The sequence below is a fragment of the Leucoraja erinacea genome, chromosome 23, assembly GCF_028641065.1.
Source record: "Leucoraja erinacea ecotype New England chromosome 23, Leri_hhj_1, whole genome shotgun sequence".
Classification (NCBI taxonomy): Eukaryota; Metazoa; Chordata; class Chondrichthyes; order Rajiformes; family Rajidae; genus Leucoraja; species Leucoraja erinaceus.
Window position 1 is genome coordinate 23,532,080 of NC_073399.1, and position 23,313 is coordinate 23,555,392.

The 23,313-nt window shown below is 43.7% G+C and overlaps 1 protein-coding gene across 1 annotated transcript in view; it reads right to left on the reverse strand.

Annotated features, from left to right (window-relative positions):
* Nucleotides 1–23,313, reverse strand: part of spata20 (spermatogenesis associated 20) — a 338,661-nt gene that overhangs the window by 266,559 nt on the left and 48,789 nt on the right. The window contains exons 9-11 of the mRNA XM_055654097.1: nt 11,128–11,202; nt 7,721–7,933; nt 707–899 (exon numbers count right to left, since the gene is read on the reverse strand). Of these exons, the coding sequence (XP_055510072.1) occupies nt 707–899; nt 7,721–7,933; nt 11,128–11,202 (481 nt within the window). The remainder of the gene's footprint in view (nt 1–706; nt 900–7,720; nt 7,934–11,127; nt 11,203–23,313) is intronic.

Here is a 23,313-nt window from a genome sequence, read left to right on the forward strand (position 1 = left end):
GTTGGATATGTATTCTTTGGGTTAGAAGAATGTGGGGTGATTCCACTGAAAGACACAAGATTCTAAGGAAGCAAAGGCAGGATAGGTTTCCTCCAGTGAGAGAAGTTCAAACAAGTGGGCAAGAGGCTGTTCATTTAAAACAGAGATGCATAAGAACTGTTCCTTTCAGCGGATGGTGAATCACTGGAATTCTCTACCCTGGAGGGTTGTGGAGTCATGATCATTGCAGATACTTCGAGGAGGTAAATAATCTTTCGAAAGATCGTGGTAGTCAGTCAGAGTAATGGGGAACTGAAAAACTGAGACCTGGAGTAGAGCCATGATCATACTGAATGGCAGGACAAATTTGATGGATTAGGTGTTTTACTTCGACTTAATTTTCAACCAACCTCCTCCATGTCAGTTTAACTTGACATCGTATATCTATCGTGCATCTATGCAAGTTTCTTTTAAATAAAGTGTTCTAACAGAACGTTGATGCCACACTACTACAGGGAGTAGAATGTCCTAATCCCAATAAAGTACCCCACATGGTTCGTGCAAAGCAAGTCAGGAATGTTAATCAGTCTGTTGGGATAGTCAATGATAACAAATTTGAGTTGTCTGGATAAGGGAGGGTGGAAAAGTGAGTCAATCCAGGCCACTCCATCACACCTGCTAATTCTCCTTTTATTTTCCATTCAGCATTAGGACCTCCTTTACTCACCATTCCATGATGCCACCATCTTGCTATCCAGGTGAGGACATGGCCTTCTCTTCCTGGCTTCAGCCAGCCTGTTTCTGCATGTGCTCAGGATGTCTTTAACGTTCTCCAACTCTAAGCCAAACTTAACAGCTGTCAACTGTGGTGAGTAACGGAGTATGAGGACATTCTTGTTTTTCAACTCTCCATGAGGATCCTATAAGGTACAAAGAGGCATAAAAAAATGCTCTTAAAAGAATTGAAGGCACAACTTTGTCAATCTCATCTCCTGCTTGGCTCTATAAGCCCTGGAGTTTAAAAGGATGAGGGGGAATCATATAGAAACATATACAATTATAAAAGGACTGGACAGGCTAGATGCAGGAAAAATGTTCCCAATGTTGAAGAACCAGGGGCCACAGTCTTAGAATAAAGGGGAGGCCATTTTGGACTGAGGTGAGAAAAAACCTTTTCACCCAGAGAGTTATGAATTTGTGGAATTCCCTGCCACAGAGGGCAGTGGAGGCCAAAGAGATTTAAGAGAGAGTTAGACAGAGCTCTAGGGGCTGGTGGAATCAAAGGATATGGGGAGGAGGCAGGCATGGGTTATTGATTGGGGACGATCAGCCATGATCACAATGAATGGCAGTGCTGGCCCGAAGGGCCGAATGGCTTCCTCCTGCACCTATTTTCAATGTTTCTATGTCTATGTTTCTAAACCAGAAGGCTCAATGGGTATAATCCTGTCTCGGGTAAGTGTTTGACATCTGTGGGAGTATTGATAAGGGAACTATAATTGGTCACAGTGACACATTGCAGTGGTGGGAGAATCACCAACATTCCTCACCTTCCACCCTACCAGCCGTCACATACAATAAATAATCCTCCGACATTTTCGCCACCTCCAACGGTATCCCACCACTGGCCACTTCTTCCCATCTCCTCCCCTTTCAGCTTTCCGCAGAGACCGCTCCCTCCGTAACTCCCCGGTCAATTCGTCCCTTCCCACCCAAACCACCCCCTCTTCTGACACTTCCCCTTGCAACCGCAGGAAATGCTACACTTGTCGCTTTACCTCCCCCCTTGACTCCATCCAAGGACCCAAGCAGTTTTTCCAGGTGTGGCAGAGGTTCACCTGCACCTCCTCCAACCTCATCTATTGCATCTGCTGCTCTAGGTGTCAGCTGCTCTACATCAGCGAGACCCCAAGCGTAGGCTTGGCGATCGCTTCGCTCAACACCTCCGCTCGGTTCGAAATAACCAACCTGAACTCCCGGTGGCTCAGCACTTCAACTCCCCCTCCCATTCTGAATCCGACCTTTCTGTCCTGGGCCTCCTCCATGGCCAGAGTGAGGCCCACTGTAAATTGGAGGAGCAGCACCTCATATTTCGCTTGGGTATGATCATTGACTTCTCCAATTTAAGGTTGTCCATGCTTTCTCCTTCTTTCCCCTCCCCTTCCCAGCTCACCCACAGCCCACTGTCTCCGCCTCTTCCTTTCTTCTTCCCGCCCCCCCCCCAACAGTCTGAAGAAGGGTCTCAACCCGAAACGTCGCCTATTTCCTTCTCTCCATAGATGCTGCCTCACCCGCTGAGTTTCTCCAGCATTTTTGTCTACCTTTGATTTTCCAGCATCTGCAGTTCCTTCTTAAACAATTATGCTCTGATTACTTCCCAGTGATTTCTTGGCTGGAAGACCAAATAGCTAAAGCCCCTGTCCCATTGTACGAGGTAATTCAAGAGTTCTCCCGAGTTTTCCCCCGATTCGAACTCGGAGAATGTCCGTAGCGGGTCCGTAGTAGTTCGTAGATGTCTCGTAGTGGCTCGTACGAGTAAAAAAAAAACATTTTTTTCATCACGAGTATTTTTTCACTCGTGGACATTTTTTGCAGGGATGAAAAAACGTCACGAGTTTACAGGATTTCCCGAGTACCTACCGTTAGCAGTACGAGCCGCTACGAGACATCCACAAACTCCTATGGACTCGCTACGGACATTCTCCGAGTTCGAATCAGGGGAAAACTCAGGAGAACTCATGAATTACCTCATACATTGGGACAGTAGCTTAAGTATGATAAAAAATCAATGTTGATCAATTATACAAAATCAGGAAAGATCTTCTCAGACAATCGTTTTCCTATTATTTTTGTTTTATCTCTTCTAGACGGCATGGCTGCTGGGTGGGAGATGGGGGTAACAGAGCAGGTCTTTAGCCCTTATGGTGACCCAGATGGTATTTTTCTGCCCTTCAATTGCATATATTTGTACAGTTAAAATCATGCCATTATTGATAAGTCTGATGACCAATAACTGTGAAAGTACATTGTAAGAAACCATTTGGGGAGATCTGGGTGACTGCCATCCTTCCCTTGTCTGATCTACACTCCCTTTGGAATTACATTCCAGCAATTTACTTTGTACCTCTTCTGTGTAACAGACCGTAATTTTCCTACATTCCCCTCTCCCTTACACCTAATTTTACTGAAATCCCAGGACCTATTTTTCTATTCTAACACTCATCTCATTTAATTTATTTTTGATTTTAAATATCTATAGAAATTCTTGCTGCTTCAGTATTTCCAGACAGCTTTTCATATCAAACTATTTTTTGCTTATTAACATTTTCATCATTCTTTCGTGTTTTATATACTTTGTCCAATCTGCAGACTGTCATTTTTTAATTATGTTTTTTCTCCAAGTCTGATAGCATCTTTATCTTTTTTAGATGACCACAGACGGAGGATCTTCGCCTTGGAATTGTTATTACGCATTGTTATTGTTATTACTCATTGAAATGTATCTACTCTGTCTATTCTGAAAGCTTCTCTTCATTGCCTGTCACTGCACCTCAACCATCTGATCCCTTATCCTATCTTGCCCATTCACCTCTTTGTTCCTTCAACATTTTCAACCCAAAAGCCATCTTTTCAAACCCTTATAACATTCCTTATTCATTTAAAATATGTGACTTTCACACATTTTATTTCCTTCAAATTAAATATAAAATTCGATCTTCTTATGATTATCTAAATGTGGTCAGTCCAGGGACAAACCGCAGAAGCAGCTCGCCTTTCCAGAACACCTTTCTTCAACCAAACAAGTCATCAAAGTGACTTGGACAAAGAAAAAATGAATGATCCAAAGATGATACTTTATAAGCTTGGCCGACGTGGCACGTATGATTATCTGTATTCAAAATGGAATTCAGTGGCAATCAACCACCATCAAAATGTATGATCAAATAATCCAAAATTCTATTAATAGGTTTTGGAAAAAAACATTAGTCAATTGCTGCAGTGGATCTTGTACCTACTTCAGACATATTACCATTCCAAAGGAACAAAGTGCTCAATTTTGTGGAAGTAATTTTTTCAAACTACAGATACTGAAATCTAAAATAAAATCACATTATATTGAAAATATTTAGCTGTCTGCTGTGTTCAGTGCACCAGCATTTCATAATTATGTGTTGCAGCGTTTTAAATCATCCAGAGATCTCAAAATACTTTAATTATGTAAAGTGCAGTGGCTATTATGAAGGAAATTGCAGCGACTACCTTGGCGTGAAAAACTTAATATTAATGTTAACCAGGAATGAAACGTGAATGCTTTCTTTTCAGGGCCAAACATGCATTGACAATTCTAACCTTAAATGGAGTGAATTAAACAGCAAAGTGCAAACTCAGTACAAATGTGAGTTCTACAAGATAAAAATCGGATAAGATTTGGATGGCAGACCTAAGCTAAATCATCCTCAATGCGTACATTTTTGCTCTTTTACTAATTATGGTTCTTTGCTCCTTCAACATTTTCAAATCCTTGCAAGATCTTTTTCAAATAAAGAAGCCAAAAGCCAAATTGTCCTGCCTCCCTTCAACCAGTCACAGGAATTAAGTGGTAAGACAACTCCCACCCTTTCTTCATCCAATTATCCAATCTTCCCACATTTTCTAACATTAGATAGGACTGTATACATGAATATAACAAATCCCACACCAGATGGAGACTGTGAGGTTTATCTTTCAACCAATAATTCTAAGGAGATTATCTATTAACTATTATTCTGCTCTAACTGGTGGCTGCATTTCTTACAACAGTGCTTACTTTGAAAAGTCTTCTGGCTATAAAGTTATAAAGGAAATTAGGATGTCCTGAGGTCATGAGAAATGCTATTTAAGTTCTTGCTTTTTTGTGATGATCATGACAAGGTTACAAAAGGTTCTCTGATCGGATGGATGTGAAGGAGATTAATCTGTGCTCTGTCACTCCACACTCTGTCTTTGACTATCACTAAGCAAGAGCTAATGAGCTATTCCAGCATCTTAAGCAACCTTGGATGCCCTCCACTGACAACATCAACTCTGAGTCACAATTGCATTTTTAAACATCTGTACTCGAAAAAAAGTTTTTTTATGCTTTAGCGTTCTTCAAACTATTCAATAATGTGTGTTACCTTTCCAGAAAGCAATTCATTTTTAATATCTCCTCTGATTTTTCACTTGTGGCATGTTTGAGAAAGATTTGGTGACAAACGGTAAAGTAAGCCACCGGTAAAATTATCCTAACTAATTGATTACATATTCCACAGAACACTCAGGAATATCAAAATTTAGGAATTGCAGAAGGAGAAATGATTAAGTAATTATGTCTTAATGGTGCCCCTTTGAGTATCCCAAGCTGTTTACAACCATGTTTAAAAGATCATATAGAAACTGTGACACAAGTGGCACAGCAGTAGAGCTGCTACCTTACAGTGCCAGAGACCCGAGTTTGATCCTGTCTATGAGTGTTGTCTGTACGGTTTGCAAGTGACCATGTGGGTTTTCTCTGGGTGCTCCGGTTTCCTTCCACATCCCAAAGACGTACAAGTTTGTAGGTTAATTGGCTTCTGTAAAAAAATTGTAAATTGTCCCTACTGTGGAGAATAGTGCTAGTGTACGGGGTGATTGCTGGTCGGCGCGACTGAATGGGTCGAAGGGCCTGTTTCTTCTCTGTATCTCTAAAAACAGTAAGGTCCCATTAACAGCAATGTGACATCAATGATCAAATTATTTTTCACTCATGCTGAAAAAGATTGCCAGGGATTTATATCAGACCATAGAAGCTTTTCCATCTATCTAAGAGCACAAGGCAGAGTATCAATTTAACCCCTCATTAAAGTTTGGTGCCTTCAATTGTGCACCTGCTTTTAATGATGCATCACCTGAGAACTTTGTGCCTCAAGCTCTGAAGTGAAATTAGAACCCGTAAACTTTTGATTCAAAGGGAAGGGAGCATTAAAAGCTAGAGCAATGCTATCCATCATCTACAATGTTGATCGTTACTTGAAGCAATCATAATTAATTATCCATTAATTAGTAACAAGAGACTGAGAATGGAGACGAGAGCAAATTTATTTAGCCAGAAGGTGGTGAATCTGTGGAATTTATTGCCACAGACAGCTGCGGAGGCCAAGATTGGGTATTTGTAAAGTAGAGGTTGATAGATTCTTAATCAGAAAGACTGTCAAAGGTTACGGGAGATGGCAGGAGAACGTGGTTGAGCAGTAGTGAACTTCTACCGCTGTGATCCTGGTGAACTTCTACCGCTGCACCATCGAGAGCATCCTTACCAACTGCATCACAGTATGGTATGGCAACTGCTCTGTCTCCGACCGGAAAGCATTGCGGAGGGTGGTGAAAATTGCCCAACGCATCACCGGTTCCTCGCAAGCGCTGTCTGCGGAGGGCGCTCAGCATCGCCAAGGACTACTCTCACCCCAACCATGGACTGTTTACCCTCCTACCATCCGGGAGGTGCTACAGGTCTCTCGGTTGTCGAACCAGCAGGTCGAGGAACAGCTTCTTTCCGGCGGCTGTCACTCTACTCAACAACGTACCTCGGTGACTGCCAATCACCACCCCCCCCCCCGGACACTTATTATTATTTATTCAAATCGTTTGCTATGTCGCTCTTCCAGGGAGATGCTAAATGCATTTCGTTGTCTCTGTACTGTACACTGACAATGACAATTAAAATTGAATCTGAATCTGATCTGAATCTGAATCTTGAGATCACACATAAACGAATGGCAGAGTTGACTCGATGGGCAGAATGGCCTAATTCTGCTCCTATGTCTTATGGTCTTAAGTTGGAAGAAAACTCTGGCGAAGCAGACAAGTGATAAATTGCATTTTTTGGAATCAGTACAAGCAAGTAATATTCTGAGGTCATGGACAGAACTGAAAGTGCAACAGATGGTATACGAAGCAGATTATATAGTGGAAATCAAATAAACAAGCAAAATCAAATGACAAGGAAATTTGGATGTCTTCTTTTAATAAGGAGTCCTAACATTAACCGGAGTTGATTTATAAAAGTTTCCATAAAGTCTATGAAAGAAACATTAGGAGATCATACATGTTCAAAGTTGTAAAAGATTGAAAGATAATACAACATTCCATTTCATTACACTACTGCTCACTTCTGTATTAGGTATTGCATTAATTAAATGGATTACTTTGCAATACATAGCACCTTTGCAACCAAAAGCAGATTTAGTTTAGAGATACAGCGTGGAAACAGGCCTTCCGGCCAACCGAGTCCGCACCGACCAGTGATCCCTGCACATCAACACTACCCTACACACACAAGGGACAATTTTACATTTACACCAAGCCAATTAACATACAAACCTGTACGTCTTTGGAGTGTGACAGGAAACCGAATATCTCAGAGAAAACCCATGGAGGTCATGGGGAGAACGTATAAACTCCACACAGACAACACCTGTAGTCAGGATCGAACCCTGGCGCTGTAAGGCAGTAGCTCTGCCGCTATGCTACCGTGCTGCAGGTCTTAAAGCAATATCAAATAACATATACAGTGTTATCAGGGCATGTGACCAAATGATCACAGAGATATAGGTCCTTAGTATCAGATCACACCAACATTTTAATCAACTGTGAGAGGCACAAGATGGCTTAAATTTAAAACACTTGCCCTTCACCAAATAAATTGTATTTATAATCCCCAGCATTTATTTTCTACTTAAAGTACCTGTGCTGGTTCGACATTGCCATTCCTTTTCATTCCATAGTAATAGGCAAACACGTCTGCCATGGTTATGGTTTGCGTGGCATCTGAAACTGGATCTGGGAGAAGCTCTCTGATTTCTTGCTCTGTCCACACACAGAAAGCTCCCTCTTTTTTCGCAACAGAGTTGGCTGAAGGGTGTGAATCTGCATCCTCGGCACTGTAGAAGCCTCCGGACTGTAGAGGGAGGAAATGTTAATTATAGGTTTAAAATTCTCAGCAGGTTCACCAGCAATATATTGAGATCACTATTCTCACCTTCTCCAGACTTTGAACCCTATTCATGAATTAGCAGCATTGTTCTCTAATTACATTACTGGGAGGATGTAGGCCAGCACCTTTGATTCCCACCAAAATCTATGTGAAAAACAATGACCACCAGGTTCAAAAAATCCTTCTTCCGAGCTACAATCAGCATTTTGAAAACTACACATCACTAACCTCAGCAAATATGAACCTCTATGGACCGTGTGTTTAGTTGCACTTTGTGGAGTTTTTTTTGCACTAGCTTATGGAGATTAATTTATTGTTTTGTTTTATTATTACATTAATCAATTGATCAATTTCCCTCCTGGGATAAATAAAGTTCTATCGTATTGTATCGTATCGTATCTGTTTGTATTTACCGGATTTACCAGCTTGCAAAGCTGCTGGAAGCAAGAATTTTTTTTGTTCTTTTGTCCGTAGATATAACAATTAAACACTCTTGTCTATGCATTATCTTTGCCTGAACCAGATGGTCTACAACCTATTCAAATCCAAGATGATATGCTAGTGTCCACTGTCAATAACATTGCCTGCTTCCATCCCACTTTATGCAACATGCTGCTGGAAACCATATGAATACAAAATGGACCACAGAGGTTCAAATCACCACAAGGATTGAGGATGGAAGAGGGCCAGAACAGTATTGGAATAGTCAAAGATAGAGATAACAAAACCATGGATGAGGGAAGTGGGCGGCGCGACTCTCGTCAGCAGCGGCCTCTGTAGCCCGTCTGCGGTTTTATTATTTTTATGTTTTATTATTTATGAATTCAATTCAATTCAATGAATTCCAGACAAGACTGCAGCATCATAGTAATGAGTGTTTTGTTCAGGTATAAATACTTATCCTGTAAACACTTAACTCAAATGTTAAATTATGACAATGTTATTGGATCTTGTGACCTGGGTTAAATATCATAACCAAAAAGGGGCTTATTTCAAGAAGGATAGAACTGAGCAGTAGAAAGAGTAAGTGAAAGAACAAATCTTTGCAAGGATTCACTACGTTAAGTAAGATGTTCTGTCAATATCAAAAGTACATGCATTTGTAAAGAACTGAACAAAGACTGACGGGTAATTGTACGAAGTTCTCTAAAATTACAAGAAGATTTGATATGGACTAAATTAAATAATGCTGTAAACTGCTCATTGGGATTGTGTGATTAAATACCTGCCGGTTTAATTTTCTATCCCACTGCCAAGCATCTGTGGCCTCCTGTACTGATGAAGGCGCCCAATGCTTGAGGAACCTCATCTTCCATCTGCACACTTCACAGTTTTCTGGATTCTATATTGAATTGTACACTTCAAGTAATTTGATGCTTGTATCAGTTGTGCATTTGTGGCTTGATTGTTGTATTTATTCCTCCAATTTTCCCCTCTGGTAATTATTGGGTATGTTTTCATGCATTGCATTTCGTAGCTACTACATTTTTCTATCTATATTCTCTCTCTCTCTCTCTAACTACCCCCATTCACTCACTGACCAGAAAATCATATCCCCCAGGGTCATCCAGTTTTCCCTCTCAGATCCACCCTAACCTTTCTACAACTTAGCAAGGTTCTTTTTTGTCTCTGTCCCTGTTCTACTAAAGGCTCTTTGACCTGTAACATGAGCAGCTTCTCTTCCCACTGAATATTTCCAGCATTTTCTATTTTTTAAATTACGGGGCTAAGTGCCTGCTTGGTTTAGCATGGAAGCTTGCTAAATGCAGGACTAGTCTCCATCACGATTTCAACATCTAGTTAATGGTAACTAATTAGCTTTTTAACACAATTCAACTGAAAGATACCCCTAAATCAAGCATTCCATGTGTTAGCACCTCATGCACCATCTAAAACTCTCCTTTCCCTCTCCCCACTTAACACACCACCCCCTCATACACAACTCCAACAAATACTGCTAATGCATCAAGCACTATCAGCAATATGCTGTGCTCAATTTGCTAAAATGACTTCAGCAGTCCTTCCTAAATCTGCAACTGCTACCACCTGAAAGGGCAAGTGTAGTAGAACTTGGGTAGACCACCACCTACAAATTACACAACATCTCACACTGAAAATATAACTGATAGTGTTTAACCTAGCTTATACACGATTGCAAGATCTCCCGGCATTTCAAAACAACTTATAAACAACTCAACCAAATCAAAGATAGAAAACACAATTTTATGAAAGCTGAATCGTGCAATGTCCATAAGGGAAACCTGTACGTGCAGTGTCTTTGGATTACCAGCAGGCATTTAACAAGGTGTCGCATGAAAGTCGGGTGCATTAGTCAAGAGCTCACTGCATTGGGTAGAAATGTGGTAACATAGATTAAAGACTGTTAACACGGAGAATCAGAATAAATTTGTGTTTGTCAGGCTACAAAGTTGGTAACTAGAGTAGTGCCACGAGGATCAGTTCTGCACCCTCAATGACTATTTACATTATCTTCCACCCTCTGCTTCTTTCCATGGCCATTTTTCTACCCAGTTGGCTATCTCTTCCTGGACCCCATGCAATCTAACTTTCCAGAGCAGCCCAGTCTTCCGGCACTTCACCCATATCTCTGCCAGAAGCCTATACATTCTTCGCTAGTCTCCTACTGTGTCCTCGGATATATCTGATCAGACCCAGGAGGTTTGTTTACTTTCTTATCACCAAACTCCTTTGAGTCCTGATGGTCACAGTATAAATCCTAGATTTCTAACAGTGAGAACAATATCTATGATCTTCAGTCAGCAGCTAACCAAAGAAAGGGAGCCACCACGAAGTAATTGGAGACTGCAAATACTGGAATCTGGAGAAAAAAAACAAGCCAATAGAGGAACTCAGTGGGTTAGGCAGCATCCAGTGTCAGGACTGGTGCATGGTCTGAAGCCGAAATATGCACAATCCCTCTGACTTCACAGATGCTGCTTGATCCGTTGTGTACCTGCAGTTGTTTGACGTCATCATTTGATGAGCACCATTGAGAATGCAAGGCTGATTGTGAAGGGCTGAGGTTTGTTGAACGAGGGCGAGGACGGGACACACGCACACACACGTGCCCTTGCTGGAAAGCTCAGTCTCAAATAATTGTCACATACGGTAAGAGTGGAGAAAACATGATGACTCACCTCATCACTCAGATCTCGTGAGACGTACAGCAGAATATCTCGAGCAATATCTGCAAAGAATTTGTCACCAGAAGTCTGTAGAAAAATGCATCAATATTTAAACTGAATAACTGATGGACCAAAAAAAGAAACAACAACCTGGTTACTGGCAGAGTTCTGTCACTCAAGACTAAGTTGAAGCAAAACTACATGAAGTTTTGATTCATCTCCCATGTAAACAAACAGTAAATGGTGAACATTAAAAAGATGAGACATTGCTGAGAATCTTTGCATTCTTGTCCTAGTGCTTGACAATATTTGTTCTCCCTGGCTGCAATTTCCCCCAACATCGGTTCTACAACCCTTACCTGATGTCCTGGATCTATCATCATCATCCGCAGAAATTTGAAAATTTACAGAATGCCCTCAACCCTAACATACAGTATTAAGATGAAAGCATCGAAACATGGGCCATTGGAATTTATCGCGCCCAGTAATCAAACATTTGATGTCAATGCAAACGGCGTCATCATTCAACTTCACCTCACTGGTATAGGAGAATAATCTGCAATAATCTGCATTAACTAAGGACAGGGCCTTAGTGATGGCCCAGTGGGGTAGGGAGAAAGTATAAACCAAAGCAGTGCTACTTGTGAATGATGGTATGGGAAAATCTCGCCTCGCATCGTAGACAAAAATACCATGCTCAAATAAACTGAACTGAAATAAATCTCAGATTATAAGAGGCCTTTACTCTGTAACTTGCCAATGCTTTGCATTCCATGGGAGCATTTGACAGGACAGTGTAGACGGGACTTTAGTCTACCATTTCTCCACCAGATTAATATATCTGATGTGGGCAGTGAGCAAGTGAAATGATGTGTGTTCCATCCACAGTGCCAATATTGTACATCTGGCCAAACACAAAAATTTAAAAATAAACTCGCTTTATTCCAAAGGACAAGATACACACCCACATAAACCTACAGTCTGCAAAAGAAAATGCTCAACTTCTGTGTTTAAGATTGGTATCAGCTAGAAATGTAATTCCAATGCTCAGCAATAAACAGAAAGAAAGGCGAAGAAATCCTTTCATTTGGAAGACAGATAACTTTCTGAATGGTTTATCTTGGGAAAGGTTAACAAGTTATACCCGATTACCTCCCTCTGAAATGTTCCTGGGAGTTAAGTGTAATATGATTCGTGTCGACTGTTTATTCCTAGGATAAGCAACTCTGAAAACAAGTGTCTCGTCTCGAATGACTTCTCATTTCCTGAAACTGCAGTCAGTTATTGATTTTCGTTAGCTGTCACCTGATTAATGTTTTTCTAAATCTAGCTCCTGAAATAGTTCCAAATGTCACTCATAGACAATGAGTGAAAGTGAAGCAGGCCAGAGATTGAGAAGTGCTTAACATTGTAATTAAACCAGAGATACTGATTTTGTGCCTTGTGACAGTTCCTGGCTGCAAGTGTCACTCTGACCATGACTTAGCCTAAGTGCAGCACTCTCAGTCCTGTAGCAGAAGGGATCGAGTACCACTACAGAGAATCAAATACAACATCAAGCATAAACGAACATACCACCACTGTACTGTTGTAGATGCCGCCTTTCGGATGAATTGTTATCCGAGCTTGTTGTCTATCCTCTCAGAACGAGGTACAATATCCTGATATATGAGAGGGGGAGAGAGGGGGGGAGAGAGGGGGAGAGGGGGAGAGAGGGAGGGGGGGAGGGGAGGGGGGGGGGAGGGGGAGGGGGAGGGGGGGGGGAGGGGGGAGGGGGAGGGGGGGGCGGGGAGGGGGAGGGGGGGGGAGGGGAGAGGGGGGAGGGGGAGAGGGGGGAAGGGGGACAGAGAGCGGGGGGGGGGAACGCGGAAGCAGGAAGGGGGAGATGATTGCCTTTTTTCAACCTAAACCCAAACAACCTTTTGCAGGCAGTGCTTTTTTACCTCTAACCATATTTTCATTTTCAAACCAAATTAAGGGTACTCACAGTGCTGTAGAAATTTGTCAGTGTCATTCAGAGCTCTGATTGAGGCACACCACTTGCAGAGACTGATTGAGGCACACCACTTCCTGGTTTTATAGTCCCTCCCCCCTGCTGCCAGCGGGGGCAGCAGAGAGAATGGAGAATTTTGTAAAATCATTAATATCTCTGTCATATTTCATCAACGGGAAAGATCCTCGGCACACATACGGCGGAGGGGGGCTCTGAGCGAGGTGGCCAAAAATGACGGCCCCTCGCAGCACAGATCGCCAAAACCGGTCAAGAACAGAGTTTTAGTAATATAGATAGAGGACCAAGCACTGCCCTAAATTATGTCTTTTAAATGATGAATGGACGTTTACAGGGTTGATACAGCAAAGGGATTTCTTCCAGGGAACACTGGGGCACAAGGTTGACATAACTGTACATCAGAAATGAGTGAGATCTGGAAGTATTTCGTCACACTGAGGGCAAGTTGAACCTGAGTCAACTTTCAAAACTAAAACTCAGCAAGCAGGATACCAAAATACAGGTGCACAACCTTTTATCCGGTGTTCCGGAAACCGAAAAACTCCGAAAACCGGCCATTTTTTCCAGGATGTCGTCTGCACACCAAAGCTCGCGTTTGGCGTCAAACTTGACCCGAAACGGCCCACGGTCAACCCAGGTCTGTACTACTGTAGCGGCTGCCTCCTCCCCGAAGACCGGGGAGACACTTAAACATCTGTAAATCATTGCTTAAATGTTAGTCAGTTAGTTTGGAAGGCTTTTATGTGAGGGGGGGGGGGGGGGGGTGAAGGGGTAAATTTTAATTCTTAGTCCCCTACCTGGTCGGAGAGACGGGGAGCGGTCAATGCCTTACCGGGTCGCCGTGCAGTAAGCTCCGCAGCGCTGTGGCCGCCAACTCCCAGCTGGGGCTGCGGGCGGCGCCGGTTGTAGCTCCGACTCCGGCAACTCTACCCCTGGCTGCGAGGCGCTCCAAATCCAGCGCCGCCCGCGGCCGGACGCCCGCCCAATGTTGGGAGTCAGCGGCGTCGCAGCGCTGGGATACCAGCGGGAAGCGGGCAATGCCTTACCGGGTCGCTGTGCGGTAAGCTCCAGGGCGCTGAGACCGCCTTCTCCCAACATTCGCGGAGCTGGGGCTGCGGGCGTCCGACCGCGGGCCACGCTGGATTTGGAGCGCCTCGCAGCCAGGGGTAGAGTTGCCGGGGTCGGAGCTACAACCGGCGCCGCCCGCGGCCGGACGGAGCCCCCAGCTCCGCGATGTTGGATTTATGCAATGATTTACAATGATTCCCCGGTCTCCGGGGAGGAGGCAGTCGCTCCAGACTTTTCAAGCCGCCCGCGCTACCTACCTAATCTACGCTAAAAATCTTCCATTCGGAAATCCGAAAATGTCCAAAATCCGACAAGTGTCTGGTCCCAAGGCTTTCGGATAAAAGGTTGTGCACCTGTATACGGAACAGAGGTGAAATGGAAGAAAGGCAGAATCCAATAGAACTGCAGAACCTGGAGGGACTGATTAATCTCTCCTGATTCCTATCTTGTTAATGCCACGCAGTTGTTATGCTCAAGAGTTTTAAAGGACTACTCTTGAGTAGAGGTTGGCATTGGGTGGGTGTGGAGGGGGTTGGGGACTATCACACTGCAGCCTTGCAATTCTATTTGATTGGATTGAAACTGCCAGCTAAATGCTGCTGCAGAGACTAACTACGAAAACTGGAGGAATTCCTTTAATCGCACCATCAGGATGTGTTCCGGTTATACAGGAAAATTAAATACAAGCAGCTTCTGTTAATACCAATTTTTAGTCATGCCTGATTTGATGCTGACACTGAATTCACCCTGACACCTAATCATTCTATATTGTAGGGTGGCACATGGTACACTTGCTGCCTTACCGAAACCCGGGTTCGATCCTGACTACAGGTGCTATTTGTATGGAGTTTGTACATTCTCCCTGTGACTGCATGGGTTTTCTCGGGGTGCTCCCACATTCCAAAGACCTGTGAGTTTGTAAGTTAATTGACTTCTGTAAATTGCCCCTTGTGTGTAGGATAGAACTAGCGTACGAGTGATCGCTGCTCAGTGTGGACTCTGTGGGCCGAAGGGCCTGATTTCACGCTGTATCTCTAAACCAGTGGCTCCCAACCTTTTTTTGCCCATGCCCCACCTAATCACCTCTAAAATCCTGATGCCCCCCCCATATGGTGATATATAATTCTTCTAATTTAAAAAGTGAACTCTGTTTCAGCTGAAGAAGCTTAAAACGCCAATACCTTGGTTTAAACAAGCTTCAAAAAATAACTACACAATAAAGACCTTTTTTACCCCAAAAAAAGTTATTTACTCAAAATAACATCTGAAACATAAACTACATATGTTTACCTGATGGAAAATCCAAAAAAATAAAAATCGAAAATTTGGACCCAGACCTCCTCAGTTGCGCTCAATTGCTCCCCTTAAAAATCAAATTGCCCCCCTGTGGGGCGTACGCCCCACGTTGGGAACCACTGCTCTAAACTAAATTACGTTATTCATAAAAATCCAAGATTTTTGATTTCGAACTCAATAATGCCTCATAAGAAATTTTTATATTCAGAGTGAGGTAATTTTATTACCTGTACCACAAATGCGTAAATCAAGACAGCATCAAAGATCATTAAAGAGAAGCTAGATAAGTACAAGAAGGAGAAGGGGACTATAGGTTACACTGATAGAATAAATAATGTGGAAGCACAATGCTGTAGTGCTCAAAACACCAGCACAACAAACCAATGGGTCCAAATACCCAATTTCTGTCTTGCAAGTTTGATTTAACAAGTAACTCTCCATATAGAGATTTGCCAATTGAAGCAAATAGAATTCCAAGCCAGTGTTGTGGTGCTACGACACCACTCAACACCCATTGGTTGGAAGTGACAAGGGGATCAACTGCAGACCACAGTTTTGATCATCCGTCTCCAAATAGAGAAAATGAATATAGGTCATGTTTGGGAGCAATAACTATAATCCTTGCACATGAATGGCACACCAACACACTTGTATATGGGAATCTGGACATTGGACTGTTTTAAAGTCATCATACAGCTCTACCCCAATTAGACTCAACAACAAGGTGCACCATATAATGGTACCTGTAGTAAAATATCAAGGAATTGAGTTTGGTGCAGGAACATAGAACTGAATACTAAAGAAAATCAGATGTGATCTTATTGAATTACAGAGCAGATAGAGAGTGGGGGTTGAATAAACGACTCCTGTTTCTATTTCCTATTTTATAGGAACGCACACGAGGGAAGGCCATCATCCGGCAGAGGTTTACACCATAAACCCAGCAGGGCTCAATGCCATAAACCCACCTAGCAGAGCACAGTAGCATGTTGCTAACTGAGAAACGGTGGAAGTGATGATCAATATTTTACACTCTAAACCTGGAACAACAGAATCAAAGTCAGTGAAAGCCAACACGCTTTCAAGTTTAGCAATCTTATCGATAATGTTTTTCCCATTTTTATAAATTTCTCCACTTGCCCCATCTTGTATTCTTAGTTTAGTTTAGAGATACAACGCGGAAACAGGCCCTTTGGCCCACCAAGTCCAATAAAACCACACTTACACTACCCTACACACACTAGGGACAATTTACAATTTTACCAAGCCAATTATCCTACAATGGACAAGGGAGAGCACGTGGATGTGGTGTACCTGGACTTCCAGAAAATATTTGATAAGGTCCCACGTAGGAGATTAGTGGGCAAAATTAGGGCACGTGGTATTGGGGGTAGAGTGCTGACATGGATAGAGAATTGGTTGGAAGATAGGAAACAAAGAGTAGGGATTAACGGGTCCCTTTCAGAATGGCAGGCTGTGACTAGTGTGGTATCGCAAGGCTCGGTGCTGGGACCGCAGTTATTTACAATATACATGAATAATTTAGATGAAGGGATTACAAGTATCATTAGCAAATTTGCAAATGACACAAAGCTGGGTGGTGGTGTGAACTGTGAGGAGGATGCTGTGAGAATGCAATGTAACTTGGACAGGTTGGGTTGGGGTGGAAGATTGCAACCTTCACGTGGTCCGCCCTGCATCAAATAGAACAAGTTGTCCTACAACTTTAGGCTGTGCACGCCACACAAGAGAAGAAGACAGGTTGGGTGAATGGGCAGATGCATGGCAGATGCAGTTTAATGTGGATAAATGTGAGGTTATCCACTTTGGTAGCAAAAACAAAAAGCCAGTTTATTATCTAAATGGTGTCAAGTTGGGAAAGGGGGAAGTACAACGGGATCTGGGGGTCCTTGTTCATTAGTCAATGAAAGTAAGCATGCAGGTACAGCAGGCAGTGAAGAAAGCGAATGGCATGTTGGCCTTCATAACAAGAGAAGTTGAGTATAGGAACAAAGTTGTACAGGGCCCTAGTGAGACCACACCTAGAGTATTGTGTGCAGTTTTGGTCTCCAAATTTGAGGAAGGTCATTCTAGCTATTGAGGTAATGCAGCGTAGGTTCAAAAGGTTAATTCCCAGGATGTTGGGACTGTCATATGTTGATAGAATGGAGCGGCTGGGCTTGTACACTCTGGAGTTTAGAAGGGTGAGAGGGTATCTTATTGAAACGTATAAGATTATTAAGGGTTTGGACACGCTAGAGGCAGGAAACATGTTCCCGATGTTGGGGAAGTCCAGAACCAGGGGCCACACTTTAAGAATAAGGGGTAAGCCATTTAGAACAGAGACGAGGAAACACTTTTTGTCACAGAGTTGTGAGTCTGTAGAATTCTACAGTGGTGGAGGCTGCTTCTCTGGATACTTTCAAGAGAGAGCTAGATAGGGTTCTTAAAGATAGTGGAGTCGTGGGATATGGGAAGCAGGAATGGGGTACTGATTGTGGATGATCAGCCATGATCACATTGAATGGCGATGCTGGCTCGATGGGCCAAATGGCCTACTCCTGCATCTATTGTCTATTGATACCACTAAGCTGGGCATTTGGGGCTTTAGCACAATATGCTACTTTAAAAAGGCCCCATGTTCATCATTGCCCAGCACAATTCAACTATATGGGGCACAAAATAGTAAGATTAAACGAGAACTTACCAGTTTGAAGTTTGATCTGTATTTTATGAGGAGTTACGATGAGGGATTACGTGAAGAACCCGCTCAGCGCGCATGCTCGGCATACTTCCAAGCAGCGGTGTGGAATCACAGATAGACACAGTTATTTGAAGTAAACATAGTAAAGAAAAGGAGACATCAATTATTAGTTTGATCCATATAATGAGGGCGGGAGCGAAGGGCACGTAATCCCTCATCGTAACTCCTCATAAAATACAGATCAAACTTCAAACAGGTAAGTTCTCGTTTAATCTTACTATTTTACTTCGGAGTCACGTGAGTGACTACGTGAAGACTTCAAAGCTCTGTGATTTCAAACCGTGTAACAGTTTTATTTCACTCACTACCGAAGTTCTTGAGGGAGGAAGTGTGTTATCGTAACCAACCAATGAATCTGTTTTTCGAGAAACAAAAATGGTATTTAGTAACAATAACAAATTAAATTGCTCCCCCGGGCTTAAATTAGATATTTGCTGTTTGTAAAATTTTTCTGCAAACAAGTCAGGTTTCGTCAACGGCTTATTGTAAAACATTTCTGAATGTCGTTTCCCTCGACCATTCTGCTGTCGTCAGAATATGGTCAACCGGTACGTCCATTCTTTCGGCCGTTGATGTAGACGCTGCCCTGGTGGAATGAGATTTGAAAAAAGTTAGTGTCTATTCCGGCAGCCTTTAGTACCTGCTTGAGCCATCTTGCAATGGTTTGGCTCGTTACCCGGCCACGAGGTTTTTTGTGGCTGACCCGTAAGGCTTTTTCACTCCCTCTGATGTTATAGGTTGTGTCTATATAATATAGTAGATAGGTCATGACACACAACCGCGGCTCTAGCGGGTAAGCCCGGAACACCACAACTGGATTGGCTATACCTGGCCTGCTCTGTTCTACCAGACCCTGGATGATGAACGAGATCTGGTCTGGGGTGGTCACCATGTTGTCCAGTCGCAATCGATGTAGTGACTGGACCCTCTGAGTGGATACAAGTGCCATCAACATGAGCGTTTTTAGGGTAGTTTGTTCGAGGCTGAGGGATCTGGCTGGTGGCCATCCCCTGAGGTACATCAGGACCACACTGACATCCCATAAATGGGTATACCTTGGTCTAGGGGTTTGATGTTATAGATGCCCTTCATCAATTTGACCACCAGTGGATGGGATCCCATCGGCTGTTGTCCTGGTGCTGGTTTCAAATAAGCAGACAGGGCACTCCTTGCTGTGTTGACGGCACTGTAGTTGATTCCTCTTTGTGGTGTAGGTAGGCCAGGAACTCCAGTGCGTTGGTGACTGTTGCTGTTGTGTACGTGGTCCCTGTTTCCTGGCAGTACTTCTCCCATTTCTTGATGCTGGTTAAGTACTGCTTCTTAGTGGATGTTCGAAAGGGATGCTGATATGGTGTTGATGGTTTGTTCTGACAATCCCAGTTCCGGATAAGGTCTGTTTAAAACCCTGCAACCCATGAGTTTGATTTTCTCATGGCATGGGTGGCTTATGCCTGATACCGGGTGAGTTAACAACTCTGGGTCACTGGGGAATACCATCGGTGTTTCACAAACATGTCATGCAGTACTGGGAACCATGGCTGTGTAGGCCAGTCGGGTACTATCAAACCCTGATGCAGAGTCCATCTGTATTTTTCGTAGTACCTGACTGATAAGGCAGAAGGGAGGGAAAAACATAGAAGAAGGAATTTCCCCAATCCAGCGTGAAGGCATCTACTACCGCTGCTGCCTCTGGGTCTGGTTCCCAAGCGACATGCATAGGTATCTGGTGATTTAGCCTTGATGCAAATAAATCGATATCTGGCGTGACATATAGCTTGATAATTTTTGCAAATACTTTGGGTTTTACATCCATTCGATGTTGTCATTGAATTTGCGTGACCTGGTGTCTGCCACTGTATTTAGCTTACCTGATAGGTAAGTTGCTGACAGCCAAATATGTCTTTTTGACACACCATTGCCAAATTGTTGACCAATTTGTCGCATGATAACGATTTTATGCCTCCCATATGGTTAATGTAGGCCACCACCGTAGTATTATCCATTTGTAACCGTACATGCAATGATGCATATTTGATGTATATGCTTTTAATCCATAAAAGGCACCCAACATCGCTAAATAATTAATGCCCCGTGTAAGTAGTAATGATGACTTTAGGTTAGTCCATCTACCACCTGTTAGATAATGATAGGGCTGAAACTATGCCAACTGTTTTGATATAGTTTTAGTGGGTAATTTCATGACCCGATCATAATGACCTGCATGATATTTTAATGCCTGTACGTTTGCTCTTTGTAGATTTTATAATGCAATGGTTCGAATTCTGTAGCCAGGAATGCTGCTACCATTTTCCCAATTACTCTTGCTACTTGTCGAATAGTTGGTTGCTCGTTGACCATTAAATTGTGGCATAATTGTGCCAATTCAACCGTTTTGTCTTTTGGCAAAGTTACAGTCATATCGACTGAATTAATTGTGAAGTCTAAGTAGTCCATGATAGTGGATGGCTTCAACTTTGATTTATCTGGATGTATAACAAACCGCAGGGTTTCGAAAACTGTTTTGTAGCTGAAAAACAGCTGACATAGCCAATTTCATGGTCTTCTTATTAGTTTTGCCAGGGCTGGTTTTAGTATCTTGATGAATAACCTTGAGCTGACGTTACCCCATAGGGTAATGCTTTAACTGTCATAGTTGCCCCATCCAGGTAAATTTTAGGTATCTGCGTAGATCCTTTTGAATGGGTACTGAATAGTAAGCATATTTGAGGCCAATGCTTGCCATAAAGTATCCTTTGAAATTAGATTCCTTATTTTACATATTCTTGTAGGCACCAGACCCACCTACCTCCATGGATATGAGCATTTCTTCTGTCTCTTCCCAGACCAGCTAGTCTGGCGCGTTGTCTGACGTGGCGGTGATGTTGGGGGGTGGCGCATTTTCCATGGGGTCCTGCTCTGGGCCGTGGTCTAAAAGACTCCCGGGCATAAAAAAAATGCGGTCCCCGAGCTTTCACCAGTCCCATATGGTAGACGTCGACTGGTGGACGCGATGGAGTGCTGCCGCTTGGGTATTGTATTTTTGGGGTTTGCTCGTCCTGGGGCCTGCCATCATGAGGCCGAAAGTTTTTATTCCCATGAGGTTTTTTGCCAAAGAGCAGTGAGTCTGACTCAGTGGCTGGGGTTTAGCACAACCCAAATTCGGGATTTAGGGCAGGTCTTATGATTTATATACGGAGGTAATTTATCTCGCTCTGCGTGTTGCACAACAGTGCGAGAGTGATTTGTTAGTTAGTGGTCATGTCCGTATTGTCCACAGAAAAACGAGCAAATGGTGTGATGGCTGACGTCAGGAGCCTGAGGATCCACTGCATTATCAGCTCCTGGTCCGAGTATTGGTCCCGACATGCCCCCAGATTTGGCTGTTGACTGCCGGCACATTGAAGGACTATAATTTATTGGAGCTGTACATTTTAAAGCCTCATTAACCACCTGCTCCTGTAAGTGCCTCTCGGAGAGGTGGTCAACGCTGGCCATTAGTTTTTAGGCTCTAATGGCCTTCCTGCACGTGGGGTAGCCACGTAACGGTCCACACACACCCAGCAGCTCTTCCTGTTCCTGCACCCCTGGCATACTCCCAAATTCTTCAGCCAGCGACCCCCTCTTCATGACCAGCCCAGCCCTGGTCACCCCAAAGCTAACCACATTAAGGAGGAAGCGATGGGCAGTGCCTAGGCACTGTGGAGGGTATGCCTGAACCCTCCAGCGAGACTGCCTCTCACGTAGCATGTCTCGCAGGAGCTCCTGCTCCAGGAGCCGCTCCAGCGGCTCAGGCGGCTGTCTTTCTCCCATGCGGGTGGAGAGACGTCCCCTCCGACAAGTCGGAAGCCACCGGCCGGATGCCTCTTCTGATAGCTAAACATCCAGCCCGCAGCTCAGGCACTAGCGGGACTGGGCTCGGCGTGGTGATGGGGATAGCGGAGCGCCCGGTAATTGTTCCTACCGCCTGTTGCTGCCCCCCCCTGCAGTGGAACGCTCCTCCGCTGGAGTCGAGCGGGGGACAGGTTCTTCTTAGAGCTTTTGTGCCTTGTAGAAGCGAGAGCGCCCCTCAAGCAGCGCGACATCCCGTCCGAAATCGGGAAAACACCTGCCGGATGTCTCTTCGGGTGGCTATGCACCCAGCCCGCTGCTCAGGTACTAGCGGGCTGGGCTCGGCACGGTGTCGGGGAATAGCGGAACATCGGGTAAACGCTCCTACCACCCGTTGCCGCCCCCCCTCCCTGACAGAAAACGTTCCTCCTCGAACGGGGGACAGTTTTGCTCCAGAGCCTTTTTCTCTGCCTGTAAAACACAAGCAGAAAAAAGGCTCCCCTGTAATAGAAACCCGACCTCAGGGTACTCACCTGACGGTCCGTTTCATTCTGTAGCGGGAGCGCCTAACTCCCGTTGCAGCCGCTGTTGCACTGCTGGCGTTAATGCCGCGCATGCGCGCTGAGCGAGTTCTTCACGTAGTCACTCACGTGACTCCGAAGTAAAATTATAGACATTTCTTTCCATGCATTCTTTACCCTGCCGTTCTGCAGCCCAGCTGCCACCCAGTTCCTCTACATAACAAAATTGTTGCTACTTCAGCAACTAGCTCTATTAATCTGGAATATTAACTTCCTCTCAAGTTATTCCACAATCTGCTATTTCCAGTCTTTTGGTGTGTTTTTGTCAACAGATGGAGTTCTGCAATTTGTAAAACTTATTAACCACAGCAACAAGCTGAGTACAGAGTGACATGAAGATATCGGCAGCCTCATTAAAGACAAATCATTAATCCTGCAATTTTTCCTTCCTGATTAAAATGATTAATCGTTCCCCCAAAAAAAATGATATAAATCAGGATTCTGAGATTAGCAGAAGGTCCTGGGAGGAAAGGCAGTGCACAAACAGAGACATAAGTCAACCTGGATCATTTTAACTCCTTTACCCGACCAAGATTGTGCCAGCAGAGAGACAGATAAGATCCCTACTGTGGTCTATAATCTCTATCGCTGTTATACTTCCAGTATTTAACATCTGCAGCACTTTCTTTGTGATAATTTCCTTCCTCATT